The sequence below is a fragment of the Acipenser ruthenus genome, chromosome 2 (genome assembly GCF_902713425.1).
Source record: "Acipenser ruthenus chromosome 2, fAciRut3.2 maternal haplotype, whole genome shotgun sequence".
Taxonomy (NCBI): Eukaryota; Metazoa; Chordata; class Actinopteri; order Acipenseriformes; family Acipenseridae; genus Acipenser; species Acipenser ruthenus.
This window is the reverse complement of record NC_081190.1, coordinates 66503315-66525975: the sequence shown is the minus strand read 5'-3', so window position 1 is coordinate 66525975 and position 22661 is coordinate 66503315. Positions and strand designations below refer to the sequence as shown.

At 37.4% G+C, this 22661-nt stretch overlaps 1 protein-coding gene across 5 annotated transcripts in view; it reads left to right on the top strand.

Moving 5' to 3' along the window:
• Positions 1 to 22661, top strand: part of inpp4b (inositol polyphosphate-4-phosphatase type II B) — a 211291-nt gene that overhangs the window by 124333 nt on the left and 64297 nt on the right. For all 5 annotated transcript variants that reach the window (XM_058999293.1, XM_058999292.1, XM_034015249.3 and 2 more), the window contains 3 exons: positions 3047 to 3177; positions 11478 to 11582; positions 14977 to 15085. In XM_058999293.1, the coding sequence (XP_058855276.1) occupies positions 3047 to 3177; positions 11478 to 11582; positions 14977 to 15085 (345 nt within the window). The remainder of the gene's footprint in view (positions 1 to 3046; positions 3178 to 11477; positions 11583 to 14976; positions 15086 to 22661) is intronic.

Below are 22661 nucleotides of genomic sequence, written 5' to 3'. Positions count from 1 at the left end.
CAGTTCTGTTTTCCTTCCTGAGTAAAAGCAGAGTTTTAATATTCATGTATAACCTTGTGCCGTTGTGGTAGCAGGAGCATGACTAAATGATTCAGAGTGGAGTACTGTGTCCTTAGTTTAAACTACCTCTGCGGAATGCAAATAGAGTAGACTGCCTATGAGATATGATTTTGTCTATTCTATTGATAAATGTGGTAAACAGACCCTAGTGAGAAATCATAGCGTAGTGTTAAATTGAATATAATGTCAGGGCTCTGCAGCTTTAAGAGGCATTTCAGAATCTTAGTTAGAATCTAAGACTCTCTCCAGGGTGACAGTGCCCTTCAGGGTTTTGCTAACCCCTGTCTTTCACAATATGTGTGAGAGGATATGAAACAATGGATTTAATTAGAATAGCTGTCATTTATATAGCTCCCTGGACGGAGAGCATGACTAAAGTCATGCAATCCAAAATCATATTACAATGACCCACCCCTAATTTCAGAAATGACAGTGATAAGTCAAACCCAAATGCACAGTTCTAAGACAAGCAAGGGACACGAGATTACATTAGTAAGAACCTTTTGGATGTCAGCTTGCCTGCTGCTTTCATGCTTTTCTTTACAAACTCCAACAATTGCTTGACACTAATGACAATGTATTGTCCATCACAACTTTTCACCACCAGATAGGAGGAGACAGGATGAAGACACTTTTGAATTTGCTTGGCAGCTGTTAAAGATAAAAGGGACATTATTGGTACTGTAGCACAGAAGCACATATTGAACAAGTTGAAAGGCTCTGGTGCATTGGGCCGACATGCAGAAGGATAGTTCAGTAGGTAGAGACAACTTGAGTGCTCCAGGGCAAGCTTTATTTATTTTGCATTGTCTTTGTGTTTCACAGCAGGGTGTAAAGTGGAGGAAAAAGCTTTGGTTATTAAACCAGACTTTAGCGTTCCATGATATATACTGTATTAGGAAGAATATGCAGGCCAAAATAAAATTAGAGGGGGGGTGTAAGACATCTTTTTTTTAATTTTATTTATATACAAATTGTGTCATCACAAGTTGGACAATTGTCTGTCAATGTCTCTTACTTTTACTTGTTTCCCTTGCTCACAAGGATAGAAACATTTAGATTGCACAGTGTACTGGTTGGGGGGCTTCTGCTTAAATCAATCCTTGTTTCAAAGGTCTACAAATACAGGTAGTATTTTATTTTATTTTATTTTGGAACAGTTTTTTGAAAGAGGATTTCAAAGTGGTTACATAGGGACCTTGAACGTTGTAGGCCAGGAATGCTTTAAATATGAAGGAACAGGAACTTCAGTTCCATGTAATGGAGAACCAGTTAATCTGCTATATAAAAATAATAATATTGAATTATACTTAAATGTAATAGCAATAGATACATATCAAATATATCAACTGCAAGGAATCAGAATCAAAATCAACAAATACATACACACAAACAGAAAAGAATGCAGAATAGGGATTTAGGAAAATAATCAAATAATATTAGTAATGAAGAAGTAACTAACAATCGGGTGTACAATAGTAAGAATGTCAAAGTTAAAACAAACAAAGAGAAGATGACTAAGGGTCATGAAGTGGATACAGTATTTCATTTATCTGATAAAACATTAACAGCCTCACAGAAAGCATTACTATGCAAGGGGCTCAATTTTTTTTTTTAACTTATAAGGATAAAAATATAACAATTAAAAGAATGGGAAAGACGAAGGAGGCTAGCAGAATACTTTTATGATGAAACACACACAGACTCAGAATATGTGCGTCAACATGGGATACAAGGTAAAAGAAAGCACCATTGGATTCCTCCAGAAGAAACAAATGGTTAGTATATTGCAGTAGTTAGAAATGAAATAGTAACCCTTAGGCCTTAGAAGTAAAGGTAAACTAAATTTAACTAAGAATGAAAAAGAAGCGCTAAATAGATAATTATAGTATCACTATAAGACCAGCAGATAAAGGTTCTGGGGTGGTAGTAATGAACAAAGATGATTATATAAAAGCAGTAGGGACTGAATTGCAAAATATAAATACAGTGGTTTGCAGAAGTATTCACCTCCCTGCAAAGTTTTCACATTTTGTTGGCACCTGAGCATACTCCACGATGCTTTCAAATTAGACTTTACATCTACACAAACTACTCCCCCTTGATAAAGTTAAATAATCTCAGTTGCATAGGTATTCAACCCCTTTGTTACTGCAGCCCTAAATCAGCTCAGGTGCAAATGATTCAAATATGGCTGACATTTTAGTCCACAGTAAACATAAAGGGATCATAGATACATTAAGGGATGTTGAAACATGTAAAAGCACATGCAAAGTGTGCATATATCTTGGAAAAGATAAAAAGTGAAATTGCAAATAAAGAAAATAAATATTCAGTCTTAAAAAATCTGTCATGCAAGAATAGCAACCTTGTATATGGTATATTTTTCATAAAATGTAATAAAATAAAATATGTAGGAGAGACAGGTACATCATTTACAGACACACGATGACTTAAGGTTTGTGGTTTTAGAAAAACGTTTATTAGATAATGTACAGTATAGAAGAATAAAAGAAAATACATGGATAAATAGACTAGATACCATGATGGCTGAATGTTTAAATAGAAAGGAACAGGAGATTGTTACATCATTAGCTATATAGTGAATGACATCACAAAGACATTAGATTTAAAGAGAAATAAATGTGTGCTTACCATGGCATCAAAAGCCTAAATACATCCAATGTTGGTTTTCAAACACACTTTCCCTTGACAAAGGTATGTTAAACATAATACGTTATAATTTCTAGATACAGTTTACTGGGGGGGGGGGGGGGGGGGGGACATATTTAAAGGTGATCCTTGGTGAAATGGAGCACCACACAGCGACAAAGATTTGACCAAAGGCTGTTTTTACCAGCACTGCTGCTAATATACGGTAGCTCTACTCTATCACTATTTTAGCAGGGCCCAAATTTAAGGTTGTTGCTTTATTTTCTATATTGTGTTACATGTCATTTGAGGATTGCATCCCTTCTACATTTAGGATACAGGAGTTGAAAGAGCTGGGGGACCTCTCTCCACACTGGGATAATCTTCGTAAAGAGGTGATTACTCACTATGGGCAGATTATCAGCAGCTACCAGGAAACCCTTGCTGAACTCAACAAGCTTACAGGTAAGAGATTCTTTCTGACACCTGTAAGGTTCGTCTTCTTTACAATAAAATAGTCTGGACAAAGATGGTCAAAACTAGCAGTCTTTATTGTGGAAACCGCACAGAACAAAATGGTTTTGAATACAGTAATAAGTAGTGTCTAACAGCTTCAGAGTAGATGTTGTTATCTCAGCCATGGCAGCAGAGTGGATGTTTAGTTTCTGAGCACTCCTCTGGCTTCAGAGATGGCATGTCTGAGCTGGCATCGGTGTAGATGTTTCGTTTCTGAGCCCTCCTCTCACATCATAGAATATTGGCGTCAGCGAGATGGTATGTCTGAGCATAGAGTCACAGCAACATACAGAATATGTATATGCCAGCTTTACAACCACATTTCAAGCCTACGTGCAGAAAATCACGTATCACCCAAAACCATACCCCCCCCCCCCTTTTCTCAGCTCTCTCAAAAAGAAACACATTTTAATTGCTTCACTCTGCTTCCCCATGTCTCCTCACTATCTACTTTACTATCATATAATTCAACTAGCCCTCTACCTCCTCCTCACAAAACCCAAGTGTATGACCTGTGATGCATTCCAGGGCATGTGCTGAATGCATGCTGATTAAAACTAGCTAAATGCAAGTCTTGTCTGAGAGTTTGATAAACCTTTCATTTAAAGCTTACACACCTTTTTATTAACAAGTAAGTACACAGTAGGTGTATATCCTTCATGGGATGCAAGGTGACTTGAATGAGTTTAAATGACTGTCCTTTGCTTGTATATACATTCCCTTCAGTTTGCAGTTGTCACCACAAAGAGTGATGCATAAAACTACTCTTTTCTTCCAAATGAAATTCCATATACGATTATGTCCCTTTCCCTTTAAGATTTAACATCTTCTTAACATATTTTCGTATTATAGGAGCCCACGTAAGTTGTTTTTTAGCTGCATTTGTAGGCCGTTTAGTCTAGTCTTTAACCAACATTACAGCTGGCTGTAAGTAAGAGATAAGGAGGTGAAGTGACTTGGCCCACAGTCAGGACAGGGAAAAACTAAGCTGAAATTGAAACTAATATTTTCTGGCCCAAGGCCTCGGCTTGATTTGCTAGGACATACTAGTTCCCCGAAGTATAGAATCTTTTACTCTTGCAAAAAAAAAATTATTTGTGTTGCATTTTTATGTCCTGTTTGTCCCGTAACTGGTGCCTAGGGGAAATATGTGTTGACATCTGAATGTGTCAACAGAAAAAAAAATAGGAGAAAGAAAACTTGCTGGTTTGCAGGGAATCTTGCCTTCTCTTTTTTAAAGATTAGTTTTTGTAGCTTGCAGCACTGAATGCCTGTACCGATACGTGCTGGAAAAAATCCTTCTGCTGGTAAACCGAAGCAGCCCAACATCCTCAGGAAGTGAGTAGGTTAAACCCAACAAAGTAGTGTCTGGCAATGAGAAAATAAACATATATACTGCAGAACCATCCAAAAGTAAACTTCTTTTTTTTCTTTGACACTTTGACCTTTTCTTTGACACTTTGACCTTTTAGCATATCTTTCTGATATTTACAAAATAATTAGATGGGGTCATCTTTCACTCTTTCCTTGGATCCAATTTCATTAGATTTGAAGTCTCTCTTACCCTTCTTGATAAACAGATTAGGATGTTGTTGTTTTGTAGTACCCATCATTGTATGAATACAATATTTTGCAGACAGGCGTACATCTGCCAAGAAAAAATCTCGGTAAATCCATCACCAAATCTCAATACATATACATTAAAGACCTACAGGACAGATTTCTGCTAGCATCACCACACACAGCCGTTGAGTAAAATGAGTGAGCCTATACACCTTTAAATGTTATCTTGCAATTTTGGCTGATTTTAAGAAGGTAATAAATACTCAAGTGTTAGTCTATTATGCATCAAACATGATGACTGCCAAGAACATCTGTTTCTTACTGACGTCAAGAACTGCCTTGAAACTTTATATAAATCTGAAATTTAGCAGTGAATCAGTTTACGAAACATGTTTCGCTACTGGCAAAAAAAAAAAAAAAAGCGTAAGTGCGTGTGGAGGCCCTTAAATCTGTTGAGAACACCTTTTGAATATGACATTCTCACTGGTATTCTGACTGTTGATGCCACTTATTTACTACATATTTACTTGAATGATACAGTAATTTCTTTGTAGTCAGATGATTTGTTTTAGTTAAATCACCTTTCTCCCTTGAAGATGCTCAAACTGTTTCTCTACTTTCCCCATCTCAACATCATATTGCAACATGTTTTTGTCTAAGTAAGAGCTGAGACATTCTTTTGTTTGGAAAACAGCTTTCAGCACTACGATGGTCAATGAAAAACAATAGAGTTTCTTCAGAGACAGTATGCATGGCAGGCTAGTGCTTTTTTTCTTTTAAGCAGTTCCCCAGTTTTTTAATATAAGAACATAAGAAAGTTTACAAACGAGAGGAGGCCATTCAGCCCATCTTGCTCGTTTGGTTGTTAGTAGCTTATTGATCCCAGAATCTCATCAAGCAGCTTCTTGAAGGATCCCAGGGTGTCAGCTTCGACAACATTACAATAATAATGACACAGGAAATGTAATCAACAAAACTGTCTGTCTATTTGAAAAAGCTTACTGGCAACAATACTTAGAGGTAGAAACAATAAGTAGTGGGAATGGTGTAAAAGTGCATCTAATGTCTTAAATTTACATTTATTCGAGCAAACATTACTTGAAATGTATCCAGGAACACAAATCGCCATGTTCATTCTTCACCAGAATCAAAAGTAATTGGTATAAATTAATATACCAAAAATGTATCATATAAAACCTTCAGGCCATATAACCAAGGAAATCTACTGCACAATCTTTATTTGGTGGGGACAGGGATACATCCCCTTGTGATCGTCATAAAGTGGAGGCACCTTTGTATGCCACACTTAAGACCATTGCCCACTGGATCCTATCATGCATCCGATTTTAACGTGCGTCCTAGAAGAATAAAACGATCATGTGCATTCCCTATTGCACCTGCACACTGAGTCCGGAACTGTCGTACGACAGTGATGCGTCAATTTTGGAATCGAAACAAGTTCGATTTGATCCGATTTGACGTGCGTTAAAAATTACATTGACCAATGAAAAACGACTGGGAAGACATGTGGATTCTTGCAGTTTCCTGAACAAAATGGAAAAACTAATTGTGTATCACCAAACAAAAATTACTTTGATAAATCCAATAAAGATTACAAAGAAAATGTATGGAAAGACATTGCCATGGACTTGGGCATGAATTATATGTATTATAAAACATGACATTATGAACTAATAGCATATATAAACAAGTGGATTTTGTGCAGTATAGGTTATTTTCTGAGCTCTCTATACCAGAGCTGCCAATAGGCCCCTTCCTGGGTTGACACCCTCCGCCCCGCCTACCGAAGGATTAAAACTGTCATACTGAGGAAGCCATTTCTCTTTTTGCCTCTCAAGACAGTAAGGTAAGACCCTCTGTGACTCCTGATTCAGCCTTTGTCTTTCTTTCTTTCTTCCTCAACAACCTGCGCACAGTATTGATTTAAAGGAGTGAGTGTGTCGAGCGAGTCAGCTGGCTGCCAAGTGTTAGTTTTAATATATAAAAATATATATATTGTTATTGTTGTTGAATAAATATCCTTGCTGGCACATCTGCAGTGCGCACACGGTATACCGCTTGCCTGCATTGTCCAGCAGCTAGGTAAAACAAAAAAACCCAAAACAAACAAAAAAAACAGGCCTTGTTCTCCAGACCCGCTGTTGAGTAGACCTCGCCGGCTGCTCCGGCCCACCCATCTTGGTGCATTGGGCCTTCGCAAAGTCAACAACAGCAGCAGTGTGCTCCCCTGTAATATTGTTGTAATTGTATTATTGCATTGTACTCCGTCCACAGATTCGCCTGCCTCGTCTTCGGCCTGTGTGTCCCCTGGTATATGCTACGCGCTGACCAGGCGTGTGACTACACGCGATTAGGGTAGGCACCGCTGCTTCAGCTGCCCCCCGGTGCTTCAGTACCTCGGTGCACACTCAGCTCTTGGTACTTCAGTGCCTCGGTGCACACAGTGCGCTCGGTGCTTGGTGCACCCATTGCGTATAGCGCCTCGGTGCATACGTGACCTTGGTGCACACGGTACTCGGTGCACATGTTACCCGGTGCACTCGACGCTCAGTGCACGCAACACACTCTGCTTAGTGCACTCGTTGTGCACGGCGCTCTGTGCTGCGTTTCCTCGGTACACCCGATAGGCAATAGGCAGGCATATCCCATACCTAATGTTGTTGGTGGTTGTCTTCTCTTTCAGGGAACGTTATGTAATATCATATTTTTATTTTTATTTTATTTTATTATTATGTATACGTAACAACATTATTATAGATCTAGTAGAAACATAATAATTAGGAAAAAGTTTCCATCTTAGTGCACTAAAGAATAAAGTGCTTTATGGTCAATGTTTGCTGATCATTACGTTTATACTACTGTTTTTTTGTGTTCAAAGTTATGTAAGAATTAACAGAATTGTATATTTTTTTTATTAAAATACTGAAATTAGGTATGTTTACTACAAAGCCTCCACTGCACATCAGCGCTCTGAAGTACGATATTAGCGCATCTAGTGTGCAATGGATTGATGCATGACTTTTTCAGATGACGGATGATAAACTACGGAACGGACCCAGTGTGCATTGGCCTTTAGAGGTGTACATATTGTATATCTAGAGAATGACTTATCCTAGTGTATATCTGAGGATATAGCTAATACCTGTCTGTACGTCTTTACATATATCTTGATAACTACAGTACTGTACAAATACATACAATGGATGTAGGTTGCGGGCAGAGATGGAAATAAGACTCCTATTGCATAGCAGTTTCACCCATTCCAGGTTTTAAATGTGCTTGATTAGCCCCATTGACACAAGCTCAGGTGTGTCTTATTAAAACTTGTAGTAAAACCAGGGATAGAACAAACTGCTTTGCAATAAGAGTCTTATTTCCAACCCTGGTCATGGGGATCTACATTTTCATGATACTGATAACTCGTATTTTTCTTTGTTGTATATCAATGTGACAAAAAATACAATGTCAGGGTGGAATTTTTGCCAACTGTGTGAGGTAAGAAAAACAGCTTTAATGGAAGGACTAGGATATAAGACTACTTATTCAGTAAGATTCAGAAAAGCTAATAATTAACTGGAAGCAGCAGGAGGGCTGGTGTTTGACTATTTAAAAAAAAAAAAAAACCTGAATAAAGAATGTATCTTGGGACTCTTTAAGTAGAACAATATTGCCTGAGGTCTAAGCAGCTAAAAAGAATCTTCTACACAATCTTATCTGAATTAACTAAAACATATTTTATAAGGAGACTTAGAGCACCAAAGTAAGAGGTAATACAGTACAGTGACAGAATTGTACTTCTGAAAACATCTCCTATAAGTGGAGGTTTTGCTGCAGGTTTGGGTATATTTTGAAAAAAGCTTGTCCTTGTCAATTCTAGATGGGCTTAGAAAATGATGGTGCATTTAAATGGAATATCACAAATCTCACTCCAATTTTTTTTTCTTTCAAATCTCATTCATTTCCATAGTCTGACCTTGGCATCCCTGTGTTTAAACACAATTGTCCTTTTGCCCCGTTTTTGCCCTCAGGGTTCCCATGACTTCAGAAAAATGTACATTTCAAACAATTTATGGAACACTTTAAACTTTGGTTGAAAAAACACACCAACAATCTATTGGCAGTTTCTGACAAAGTTCCAGCACCACAGCCAGTTTGGTATGTACAGTATTTGTAACATGAAATCAGAGTTGATTGAAAAAAAAAAAAAAATGATGATTCATCAAGTTGTGTTGCAAGTACATCTAATAAATCTCCACAAGGTAGTTCTAAACGTGTTGGTAACAGATGCTAAAAATGTAAAAATTCAAATTTCTACATCCTCAGTACGATGCAGTGAATATGACAGCATGCTGCTTGTCGCACAAACTTTATATCCTGCTTAACCAAATCTGCAGGTTTGTTTTGCCTATGAATATTGAATGCATCATTGATACAACATTACTTTGTACAAAGACTTTTCCTACATGTCTGTCAACAACAGTCTTGTCTCTGTACTTACAAATAGAGGTTACCTTGAGGTCATCCACTGTACTGTAGCTCAAGCCCAATAGGATCTTCTTGGTCAATGCCAAAGACACCAATCCCCCATAAGACACTGGAGTCATATTACTTGGAATCCCCAAGGTCTTCCTCAAGTCCCAGTCAATTAACACTTAATTGTTTGTTTATTCTCTACTGATTTAGCCTTGTTTTATATGACTGGTATTGGTTATATCCCAGACCCAAGACAGCTTGCTGCTTGCCTACAGAGATACTGCAATTAAAAGTCCTAGTTTTCACATCTCATTCGTAAGACCATCTTGGTTACGCACTGGTAGGGTTTGCATCTGAAACCAACATGTGCTGAACACGGAGCCAGCGATCTCTGAAATCATCCATTTTCTGCCTTGCTCACTTGGAAACAGTGTCTCTCCTTGAAACTCCAGAGACCTGGAGTTTGGGGTTTGACATGATTTATTGTTGCCAGATAAGAGCTATCTTTGTTATTTGTTGTGTTGATTGACGTGTGACTAGGCTGCTACCTATGAGGTTTGGTACACCAGAAATTAGTCAAACCAAAGAGCAAATGATGATTTACAACATGCAAGTGTTTCTTTTTTTAAATATATATTTAATAAGCTGCATTGTATTACCATAGATAGCATTAGTGAAGTGGCTGTATTTAAATGCAGAGATAAAGCAAAATTATTATAATATGAATTAATAGCAGTAGAGAATAAAGGTTATTAAATCAATGAGGCGGAAGAGTGTTCTGGGAGTAAGTGTGTAGCGTGTTCTCCGTGGGCTTCTGTTTTCCATATTAGGTAAAAGAAGCCCTAAACCGACCCATGGAAGTGAAAGGCTGCATCTTGTGTTATCCAGACCTGCCACTGTTTCAATCAATTGAATAGACACCTGTATCTGGAATGGCAGTCAGAAGTAGCTTTGATGTAATGCTTTGCCTTCAATTCAATTATATTTTTTGTTATTTTATATTGGTAATCCATGACAACAAAAAAAGACATTGTATTATCATAAAATTAAGAGTCACAGCAATATAATTTTCAAACACCTTTTGTCTGCATTGTATGTCCACATTTGTTGACCCAGGTCCTGAAGGGCAAATATAATGCCATCCATACCCTGATGTTTGCACTTCAAAATGTGGCGAAGCAAAGCCACCTTATTTTACATGCAGTTGATCACTTGAGGACTTCCTTGACATCCAGATACCACCTGCATGAACAGATGGGATGCTGATCTTATTATTCCACTTGTACAAGCCTCTCTGATTCACACCTTTGTTGTCTGCTCCCATATTTATTTTGTACATTGTGTTCTTCCGTAAACAGAGTATCAGTCTTTCATCTTTTGTGAAGCAGGTCGTAGGCTGCGTGTTTTTTTGCCCAGACCAGCAATGTTCAGTCCTCCTCACTCCCTCTTCTCCACTCAACTTTAAAGTGTGTGTCTATAAAGAATGTAGGAGTTTTTACTATCTTTCAATTACCTTTCATCAGCACCCTGCTAATGCTTGCTGTCCCCAGGAATTGGCATACAATGAAACTATTTTAAAACTGCCATTTGAATTAGCCTTGGATCAAGCCTTTTATACATACTGTTTAGAGGCAGGATTTCTGCCAAACATTGTGGCATTGGTTGAAGTGACTGTATGTGTTTTTCAAGCATTCTTATTAAGATGTGCGGTAGCAACAATCTAACATTTCCCTTTCCAAGATGCTGATTATGTACAATAAACAAATATTATTTGTTTTTTGCTGTGTGTGTGTGTGTGTATTCTTCATTATAGGAAATCTAGCATGTGGTACATCTGGGGTGTTCAGCGTCATTCTTCAGGGACCATTAACAGAACAGCTTTTATTCCAACCATTTTATTTTTTGAGTTTGGCTTGTAGACCAACATGTAGAAAACAGAGACTACCCAAAGTCTCAAAGGTAGCAATTACTGCCTTTTTTGGTGCAGTGTAAAATAATGTTGATTTTGAATACTACAGGGTTTCCCCTAAATCAGACATCATAGGCAATATCATATAATATGTCATTTTAAGAATTATCTGTAAAATTGGATGGCCACATTCCACCATCACATGCACCACACATCAGAACAATCTGATTTCATCCCTCTTTGCTTGAAACATTTCAACACTGTTTCTTTGTTCCTTTTTCAGGCTCTTCTTTTAAACCAAGCATCAGTAAAGCAGAGAAATATTTAGAATTCATCCCAATTAATCTCCACACGCAAAGAATGAGGGTTAACTGCCCAAGGAAAACAGGTAAGGAGATACATCAAATTGCATTTTGCATGCTTTTTAAACCTTTTCACCTAGCCATAGTGTTTCCAGCTGTACAGCCACAGCATGCTGACTTGTATATTAATCATAATGCACAGGATACAGTCACCTTAACCCTAAATCATGAGGTTCTGATTGGAAGTAACAAGACCTGACAGTTCTGGGGTTCAGGTCCCCAGGGTCGGTCTATTTTATTTTTTTATGCTCTACTTTTCTTGGTATTGTGGACTACCAGTCGAATATAGTTAGCTAGGGGTCGTCAGGGAGCTGACAGGTAAGCACAGGAACACAATGCACTAATGAAACCTGGTAGTGTTTACAGAAACACTAGTAGATGCTATACATTTCTCTGTCCCAACTGTTTCTGAAAGCAGAGCTGTCAGAACGCATCTCTTCAGTTAAATTGTTAACAGCATCCACTGCATTTATACTGTTTGATATTTATAGTTTTGAGCATTTTTTGGAAGGAACAAAATACACACAAAATCCTGATATAAATAGACACTATTTATATTTGTGAGAATGGCCAGATAGCACAGAAGACACTGAATTGTTCCATCAAGTTTTTTTTCATAAAAAATCAATACATTTTACATTACTGTTATCAACCGGGGGGGGGGGGGCTTGGGGAGGGGGGGGAGGGGGGGGGGCTTGGGGGGGGGGGGATGGGTGCGGCTCGGTGGAATCGGAATAATTTCCCATAGAGTGTTTGTGGGCTTCATTGTCAGTTTGTAAATGTGGAGAATCTAATGAGCAGTGTATTTTACTGTGTGTGTTGTCAATTATTCTTCATGAAGGGTTAATTAATGTGCAATTTAAATAAAATGTATGTAAAAACAGCATTAGAAAGGTAAGTTTGTATATATATATATATATATACTGTATGTATGTATTGTGACGGATTGCCTTCTGGTCACAGGTTTTCCTTCTTCAAATAAACATTTGACCACCAAAATGCGAGAAAACACAAACCTAACCCGATCTCGGATCCTATCTAAACAGATGTTTTCTAACTAATAACGAGGCAGGCTAAGCCTGTTACCTTGTCTCCAAAACTAAATCACAATCCAAGCCGTTGTCCCAATACCTTTTCCAATGTTTCAGTTTCCATTTCCACCGTAAATATAATTTTCCTTCTGCTCTCACTCTCACTCTCACTCTCACTCTCACTCTCACTCTTACTCTCCAACCAAACTCCTACCATCACCCTCCTTGGACTACACACATGCACACCTTTTAAACATAACTAATTACATTATTGAACAATTACAAACAATTAAGTTAAACTGGACTCCAGTAACCTCTGCTGGGTCCTAATGCCGTCATGTATTGTCTCTGTACAATAACAATCTTTATTTTAAACAAAACTTAATCTAATGATGAATCTAAATCACTTAATCTAATGAAGTGTAATACAAAATCAAAAGCATACCAAAAGGATCACATTTACTAACTATTGTCCTTATTTTATACAGGGGAACTGTTTCTGAAAAAACTCATAAAAGATACATTTCAGAATTCTTCTTTGGGGTTCTGTCTTCTCTTGGGGTTCTGTCCCCCCTGATTTTTATATATATATATATATATATATATATATATACCTTATGTAACATAGTTATTCTTTACAAAGTGTATTTATTAAGCCATCTTTACTTTTAATCCCAAACACTTTAGTTAAAATTATTTAATTTCTTTGTTCACCATCCAGTTGGTTTACATTGTCCTTTCACATTTTTTGGTTTTCTTTAACTAATCCCTCACAGTATATGTATGTGTATGTGTGGACGAACACTGGATTTTCAAGTTCAGATATTCGCTCATAATTCAAATATTTGTTCAGATATTCGTTCATTTTTCAAAAAGTAATAAAACCCATTATATTGCTCTGAACGCAGGTAGAGACAGCATAGCATCAGGGTCAGGGGGCGTGGCTGTGGTCCCTGTGTGGGTACTTTTATTTTACAGCAACATGTTAAAATAGAAAAAATATCCCAGGAGTAAAGAATAAGTTGTGTAGGACTTACTTTACCCCAGTGAATTAACTACAAAACAAAGGATGCCAAATAACAGTTAGAGTTAAATGTTGTTTTGTTTATTCCAAAAATAAATACCACATAAAGTTGACACTGCATTTTATTTTAATTTTTGTCATTCCTTGCCATTGCTGTTTCTTCACAGTAAACAGTGGCCATAGACATGTTTTCATAAAGTAATAACACAAGGTTTACTTGTGCCTTTTTGTAGATGAACAAGCAAACGAAAAGTGAAATTTAACTTTAAACACTTCAAATAAAACAAACGTGGAAATGGCGTTGTAAAATGAAGGTGAAAAAAACTCACCGTTTTGCTTCTCGTTTATAACATTCCACATAACAAAGTTGCAACAAAAAAACATATACTATATATACAATCTATATCAAAATCACTACACAACATTTTCAGGAAGTTGGGTACTGTTTAAGCGAGGCATTTCAGAATGAGGTGCTTGCCTTTTTGGTGTCCCATGAGATTCTGGCTCGCTCTAAAGCAGCACGACGCATTTTTGTCCCAGATGGCTTTCCATAGAGATCACTAAGTGTGCACGGACATAATCTGGGTTCTTTACTTTTTGATGTCTAAAACATTTAATAGAGGCTCAAGAGCTTCTGTGTTGATCTTGTGTTTTTTTTTTCTTTTTTTATATTATTCTAACATATCACACAGAGCTCTTTTTCATTTGCCATTTATTTTTTAACTGCGGTGCAAATTCTGGTGAGGCGGTAAATTAGTGCAAGGCATTTTTGTCAGTTGTAGAGAATATGACCATTTGATTTTTGTATCCGAATACATGTAAAAAAATATATGTTCGAATATTCGGATATTTGTCCCAACACTAATATATAAATACATTTGTATATAATAAGCAACTAATACTTGTGCATACAGTTCCAGCCTTCCAAAGGTAATGGTTAAGCTACAAATACAGACTGAATACATTCAGAATGGTATGGAAGACATACATAAACTTGAAACAACTGTATAACATGCACACTTTTTCAATTTGTAGATATCATATATTGGTTGCTTTGTATACAAGATAATGATGCTATGTTACACAACCTGCAGCAATGCTTTTTTCACATACCATTTTACTCCCTGTTTACAAACCATTCGATCAGAGATGCTTTTCCCTTTTAAAACTAATCGCTGATGTTTGCATGTTTTAAAGGGGGCATACATAATCAAGTTATTATATTGTGCATATTATACTATATAAGGGTACATGCAAAAGGCTTACACAAGGGATGTAAACAGTTTGCTCAGTCATGCGCATTATACTGTTGAATGTTAACCTTGTTATTTCCAAGCCTGAAGCACTAATCTTGTTTCTGTACAGACGCTGCTTACGATGTCGTCACTGTTGGAGCCCCTGCGGCCCACTTTCAGGGATTTAAACACGGAGGTCTTCATAGGCTGCTGAGCAGATTTGAAGTAGAAAAAAAAAAGTAAGTAAATCCCATTATTTTATCTGGAAGTCAAATACAGCTACACTCTCTTATGAGGTACATCTTTCGCAATACCATTTATCAATATACGTACCCCTTAAACACCTGTAATGTGTTGTAAGGGCTCAAAATAACTGTCTTGTATTTTTGGGAAACTGTTATATTACTCTTCTCATAGGAACTGATTCACTAAATGTGTGCTCCGTCACAAACTATGCAAAAGAAATGTGTAAGCATTGCATTTGCATTTCATTGAGTAAAACAATCACAGTACTGTAATTAAAATCATAGGGAATTTAAAAAAAAAATGTATATTGAAATCGTGGTGCAATTTGTCAAATTTTCAGTTGGGGAGGGGTAAAATACACAAACTTCAAAACAGTAGGCAAGCCTATAGTAAAGATGCATCACTCATGTTCCAACATCTGGCACCATGCAAATGTAGTTTTATGTTATAAAACTTTTAAAAATTATCATTCTCTGACTAAAAGGCAATAACGTACGCTTTTAAGCTACCAAAAAAATAAATAAATAATAACAAAAAGCACTAAGGACCAGTAATTACATATAACCTCCTCCTTGACAACTTACTGTACGAGAACGATCTCAACACACCGACCCTTTAAAACCGAGTGTTCTGTTGAGAGCTCCCTGAAGTTGGACCCCCCCTTTGTTTGTGCCGGTTTGTGCCGGTTTGTGCCGCTATAGTTTTTAAGATATTAACGATTATTTGTTTAGGGGAGTGATGTCACTCAGCCCCCCTACAATACCGGAATTGAACCAAACATAAGAACATAAGAACATAAGAAAGTTTACAAACGAGAGGAGGCCATTCGGCCCATTGTGCTTGTTTGGTTGTTATTGTTATTATTATTATTATTATTATTATTATTATTATTATTATTATTATTATTATTATTATTATTATTTATTTCTTAGCAGACGTCCTTATCCAGGGCGACTTACAATTGTTACAAGATATCAATTCAGTTATTGTAGGGGGGCTGAGTGACATCACTGCCCCCCCAAAAATTTGTTTCAACGGCACAAATGAATGAGACAAGTTTGATTCAATTCCGGTATTGTAGGGTGGCTGAGTGACATCACTCCCCTAAAGAAATATTGTTAGTATCTCAGAAACAATAATAGCAAAAACGTTCATTTCAACAGCACAAACGAATGAGACAAGTTTGGTTCAATTCTGGTATTGTAGGGGGGCTGAGTGACGTCACTCTCTTAAAAAAAATAATCGTTAATATCTTAAAAACTATACCAGCACAAACGTAGCACACACAAATCATATATGACTCAACGTTTGTGCTGTTTGTAGGGGGGCCAACTTCACTGAGCTTCTGTTGAGTTTTATTGATTGACCCCTCATATATACAGTGTCGTAAGTGTATTCACTGTTTCCCTGTGTGTGTGTGTGTGTATGTGTGTGTGTGTGGTCAAAAGTCCACAGAGACAGTCAGAACCAGCGAGGCAGTGCACTGAACGAGATGCAGCATACATGTATTTGTGCATGAATGTCATCTGTACAAATTACACTTTCCAGCAGAAAGACATTGTCAGTGCAAAATCTATTTTCCCTGCCAGGGATGAAAATTTAAAATGCAGAGTCAGGAATCCCCCCTACCCCGAGTCAAATCGCACCCTGACTGAAATGGTCCAAGTACAATGACATTCATGCTATGTTAGTAAGTGTTAACTCAGAAGATTAACATTTCCAGTCTGTGCTGCAGTCTTCAGAAGTCAGGCCATCTGGGAATTCACAACAGGGCACTTCACCACACAAGAAATCTCCCTTAATGGTCCTTCTGATTTAAGATAAATGATTTCCAGTGAAATATACCATAATAGGAGGATTGTGCAGCACTTGGCAACTAAACTGTTACAGTAGTTAAAAAAAAAAAACAAACAAAAAAAAATCCCTTCAGGGCGGGATACATTTGATTGGAAAAGTAATTGTTCACACCGTTCAGATTAATTTTCCAACAGTAGAGTGTCACGCTGATAATGAGATGCTACAGGTGCTTTGTGAAATCTGTCCCTTTTATAGCAGCTGCTTTGATCTGCCAGTCTTGGCTTGGCATTCCTAATAAAGTGGCCACTCCCTGTAGTAAAAAATACTGTAAATTTACAGTTATTGGAAGATTTGCAGAGTCAGCATGTAGTATTCTATGCTACAGTATATGATGATTTCACCCACAAACCTAAATAAGTATGTTAATGCAGAGGAAAATGAAGCTATTTATTTGTCAATCCATGAGAACATTCATTGCAGGAGGTTAAACTGTCTTTCATAGATCATTATTTGTCTGTCTATCTTAATTTTTAGAGGACTAATCCCAGGTGATGTCAGAGCGGCAACCAGTTATAAATTATTATGAAGTATTATTGGTGTGTATGATTAAATGTATGGGAAAGCCTTTTTCAAAACTCCTGAACCTGCGTCCCTGGCACATTAGGAGAGCTGTAAAATGACAAGCATGATCTCTTATTCTCCTGTTGCTGCCTGTCTCTGAAAAACAAACATAAGAATTAGATTTTTTTTTAGTGATCTGTCCTCTGATGTTTTTATGAACTTTAAATGAGATAAATAAATCAACATAAGCATTCAAGTGTTAGTTTTCCAGACACTGAAGAACAACCTCTTATAATAAAATATTGAAATAGGTTTTATTTGACTTTGAGCCTGTTTTTTTTTTTTCAAAGAAGATCTCTGTTTCCATATAGAATTATTACTACTTCCAGGCACTGAAAATAACCAGAGGCAGATGTAGTTACTAGTTCGCCAACATAATAATTGAGACTATTATTTAGGAGGTGCATTGACTTTGTTGTATCTTATGGAAGTGGACTATGCATCAAATTGTACATTGCTGTGCATATACAATATAGAAATGTATTTTTTTTCTTTTTTATACATACACTTATACATATAGATACATGGCTGTAGATAACAATTTATGCAGGACTTATGAGGAATACATTGATCAAAAACAGTGACTCCAATGCTCTGGGATTTCTGCTTGACCCCATGGGCCTAGCAGCATGGATGACTGGAGCCTAAGGGACAAGCAGGGAAGGATCTAATGGCACGGTAATCATCTGCCCTAATGTGACCCGAGAGGCCTACTGACACATGCAGAGAGACTTCTAAAGGTATCATCCAGGCCATTGCTCCATGGACACTGCTGCAAACTGTCAGCCAAGCAGAGCTCCTCTATGACCATCTTCCTACAATGACCTTTTCTGTTGTCACATACTCAATACTTGGATAAAAGAGAGAAAAGAACAAGAAGAAAAATGCTACTGGGATGCATTGTACACATGTAATACTTTACAAGGTAGTTTTCCAAGCCAACCAGCAAATATCAAGCCAAATGTCGCTGTGTCACATATGAGGGTGGTTTTCTGACAAAGGTCAAAAATACCCTTGGAAAAATAGCTTTCAAGTAACATGCAAAGAATGTAAGTTGTAGGTGTTTTAGATTTCTTTAAGAACATGATTCTTTTTCTTTCCCACTGGGAATGTCTGAATCTTCTGAATTCTGACCTATCCATTTTGAAATTAGCTCAGAGATTAGGTGAGGTCTCAGACAGGCCGGGCTAGCCCCGGCTAAGTTTTTTAACCTGATGATGCTGCTTCCCCACCAGTTGTCTCCTTATCACTTTGCACTGCCAAAGTCATTGTGTAGCAATGTACAATATTAGGCTCCTTAGTTTGACAAGCAGAATGGTAGAAAATACAGTAAGCATTTTTCAAGCTGTCCTTTGTACTTGTGATGGTTCTTTATCCCTGGGATGTGTTATTCAGACCTCATCAGCTTTTTCATCACACTTAAAGCTGTAGGACAATGATTTTGTCAGTAAAGTTCATTGAACACTTGAGTGAAGCTGCCAGAGATTTAATGTGATTTGTTGGTGCTTTATAAACTCATAAAACTCTTTGCAAGTTACACCAGAGAACCTATATATTTGTGGATTTTAAGAAAAGACTTGCAGAGTTATTAATGCAAAATGCCAACAGACCAACAAATAAATGCTCGGCCCTTTAGAGAAGCTCAAACTCGCCTACTGTACATGTAAAAAAGAATGACCTATACTTCACTGCACATGCTGTACGCTGTTATATGTCACTTGTATTCAACACTGCTGTCGAAGTAATTGCACAAGGGGAGAAAAAGACTCACACTGATCTAAGCAAATTAAAAGCTTTATGCAGGACCTTTGTGTGACCCTATTCAAATCTGTTACCTGCACCAGTTTTTGTTGTGAAAGGAAGAAAAGGTGATGGCTGTTACGAAATGTGTAAACTAGTCACTGATGTAGTTTTTTTCAGCATTACAGTACTGTACTTATAAATTCAAAGCACCCTGAGCTGCTTTAGAGGGAATCAATCTAATTTATTTCCCTGAGTGTTCCTTTTAAGAGAATAGCCTGGAATGGCTCAAGCTGTTATGTGAGTCCCATTTCCATCCCTGCCTAGTTCTTTGCTCTGAGCGTTTTCAAAAGGACAAAGGTTGACTGCAATATCATTTTGCCTCTTTACAATACTGACATTTCAAAATCCAAAAGACAGGTCTCCCTGAGCTCCAAAGCCATGTTTGAAAATGATTTGGGGAGTGGGGACAACACACATTGTATGGGGAACAGTTAAACCCCCATCCTCAGCTGCAGTCTGTTCATGTCGACTGTCATACAAAGCTGGGAGCTCTTTATTAATTTTTCTAGCATTAATTAGGTATGCACTTGAGACTGCAATTTAATTAGGTAGATGAATGTGCATCTCTTCCTCTCATTACTGTCATAACCAATTCTTATTGATAATTTATGAAAATCAAGGGAAATGTTACTGTTTGATGGTTTTGCTAATGTGAGTTATTTGATTCTGCTGAATCTTGGTAGCAGCATGTAGCTTCTCCCATTGCGGAGTTGGCTGTGTCTGAGGCTTTATAGACAGTCCACACTGTAGGGTTCCCCCTTACCTGCCGTCGGCTCCCTTTGCATGAGTGTCAGGCCTGAGTGGCACGCCTTGCTGTAACAAACGGAATTAATTGCTCTTTAATGATATTTTCTTACAGTTGTTGCTTCCAGGTGTTACTGGCGTGTAACAGCTTGTCCCCGTCCTTTTAATGATAATGTATTGCTTTTGCTTCCATGGGAGCTAGGCTTTCTACCATCATCATATTCACACAAGCATTCTTCCTAAATGTTTAAAGCATTAAACTGAAAATGTTGTTTTTGACTGTTCAATTTTATACTTATAATTATACTTATTTGTGGTTTTCCCAATTTCCGTACCTCATTTTAGAATTTTTTTTTTTTTTTTGTAATTTAGTCGTCGCCAATGGTTTTTACCCTGGTTTTCTCCCCAGTTTGGAATGCCCAATTATTATTATTATTATTATTTTTTTATCCCGGTTCACCGCTGCAACCCCCCGGCGACTCGAGAAACAGAGGCTGAAATACGTGTCCTCCGAAACGTGTTCCTGCCAATCCGTCATTTTTCACACTGCGGATCCACAGCGAAGCCACCAGACCTATAGTGCCAGAGGACAACACAGATCTGAATGGCTCCACTGCAGACCCGCAGGTGCGTGGTGAACCGTGGATTGCCCTGCCGACCTATTCCCTCCCTACCAAGGTGGTGCTCGGCCATTTGTGTGCTGCCCCCTAGGAACCCCCGGTCATGGTCGGCAATGACATAGCCTGGATTCGAACCTGCGATCTCCAGGCTATAGGGCGCATCCTGCACTCCACACGGAGTGCCTTTACTGGATGCACCACTCAGGAGCCCCCTCATTTTAGATTTTTTATTTTTTTGCAAGGTTTCATGTGACATAATAATGATCTTACATTTGATGTGAGACCTACTATGGCTGTCATATTTTTACATGATCAAACACTTGGTTCTCAGCTTTTTTCTATGGTTCACTGTGATCAAACACTTGGTTCTCAGCTTTTTTCTATGGTTCACTGTGTCAAGTTTGATTATGGGTATTAACTTAGGGTTTTAATCTTGGCATTTTCTTTTAATCGATTTAATCACCTCATCTGGACAATTAATTAATCAATGAATCACACTTGTTTGCTATAATATGCAATTGTAGTGAAAGACAACTTGGTATTAATGCTATTTTTTGCAAGCATTTATTAATGACACCTAACATTTAACGGGCAATTACTGTGTTGAATAGGGCCATTTTTAGAACAAACTTTAAACTAACTGGTAATTTAGTTGAGCGCTATTTTATTTTATTTTAATTTACCGGTAGTTAGCAGCATATGCCATAATTAAGACTTAGGCTATAGCTGTACATTTACTGCCATGGTACTGATTGAAAATAATATAATTTGTTGTATAAAAGAAAAATCTACTTACCGGTACTTGCGACTCAGATGATAAGATAAAGTCTGCCGTGAAAGGAAAGCACCGAAGAGCAAATCTTGCAAGTTGCAGTCTTTTTTCCTTCCTTCTGAGCTATGGTAAAACACTGAACCTGTTTGCCACAGTCTTTTGAGGTACTCTCCACCATCTTTCTAGATATCTTTCGCACGCACTGTTTTTTTGCTACAGCACGTGGGTAGACTAGATTAATCTATAAATTATTTTTTTAATCGATCAACACCCACAGGCATGATTAATCAATTGATCTTTAATTGATTAAAACCCCTAGTATTAACCATTGTAAGGTCACATGACAAAGCAGTCATTGCAGCACTGGCAACAACTCATATCTCAGAGAAACCATCACAATGTAACTATATCAATACCTCAAATTTTAGATGCTTTTAAATACAAATAGAGCTTCTGTTTTTCGGTTTTTATGAATTTCATTTTTCGGTGCTTATTTTTAGCTTTCGCTTTTTATATACTGTATGTAATTATTGTTTTCGGTTACTTTGTTTTTTCTGTGACAGTATGTATAGTAACTCCACAGTACTTGCACGCTTCATTTGTACTTTCTTCCACAACAAAATCCTTATGTCTACGGGCATATTCTTCTGGGGTTTTTGTGTGTTTATGCATTTTTTTTTCATTTCACCACAGCATGGTGAAATACTTCCTATCGAACTGTCCTCCGTTTTTTGTAATCACGTTTTACAATCCTCCAATAGAAATGTAGGAATCTGCTGCCACTCAGTAGTTGGGGTGGGTTTCAAATATTCAGAATGAATCATTACAAGATACAAGTCAGGAAGGAGGGACATTGCCCAACTGCACTGGAATTTTTTGTAGGTATTTTATTTTATACACCAATTTTCAGTTTGGTTTGCATTGGGGGTGTTATCGGTTTTTATCAGTTAAAACCGAAAATCAGAAGCCCTAAGTATAAACTTCATTGCACTTGTTGCCAAGTCATTTTCAATAGAGAGACCAACACCCACTGCAAAGGGCATTGTGCAGACACAAAACCTTTTTTTGCTTTATAAGGTTTAAAAAAAAAAAGAAAAGAAAAAGAAATCTCAAGCCTATAAGCCTCCAATTCAAAAATCCATACAAGAGGCCAGATTAGGCTCTTGATCCTGATTATTATAAAATGTATAAAAGATGCTGCACAGATTACAT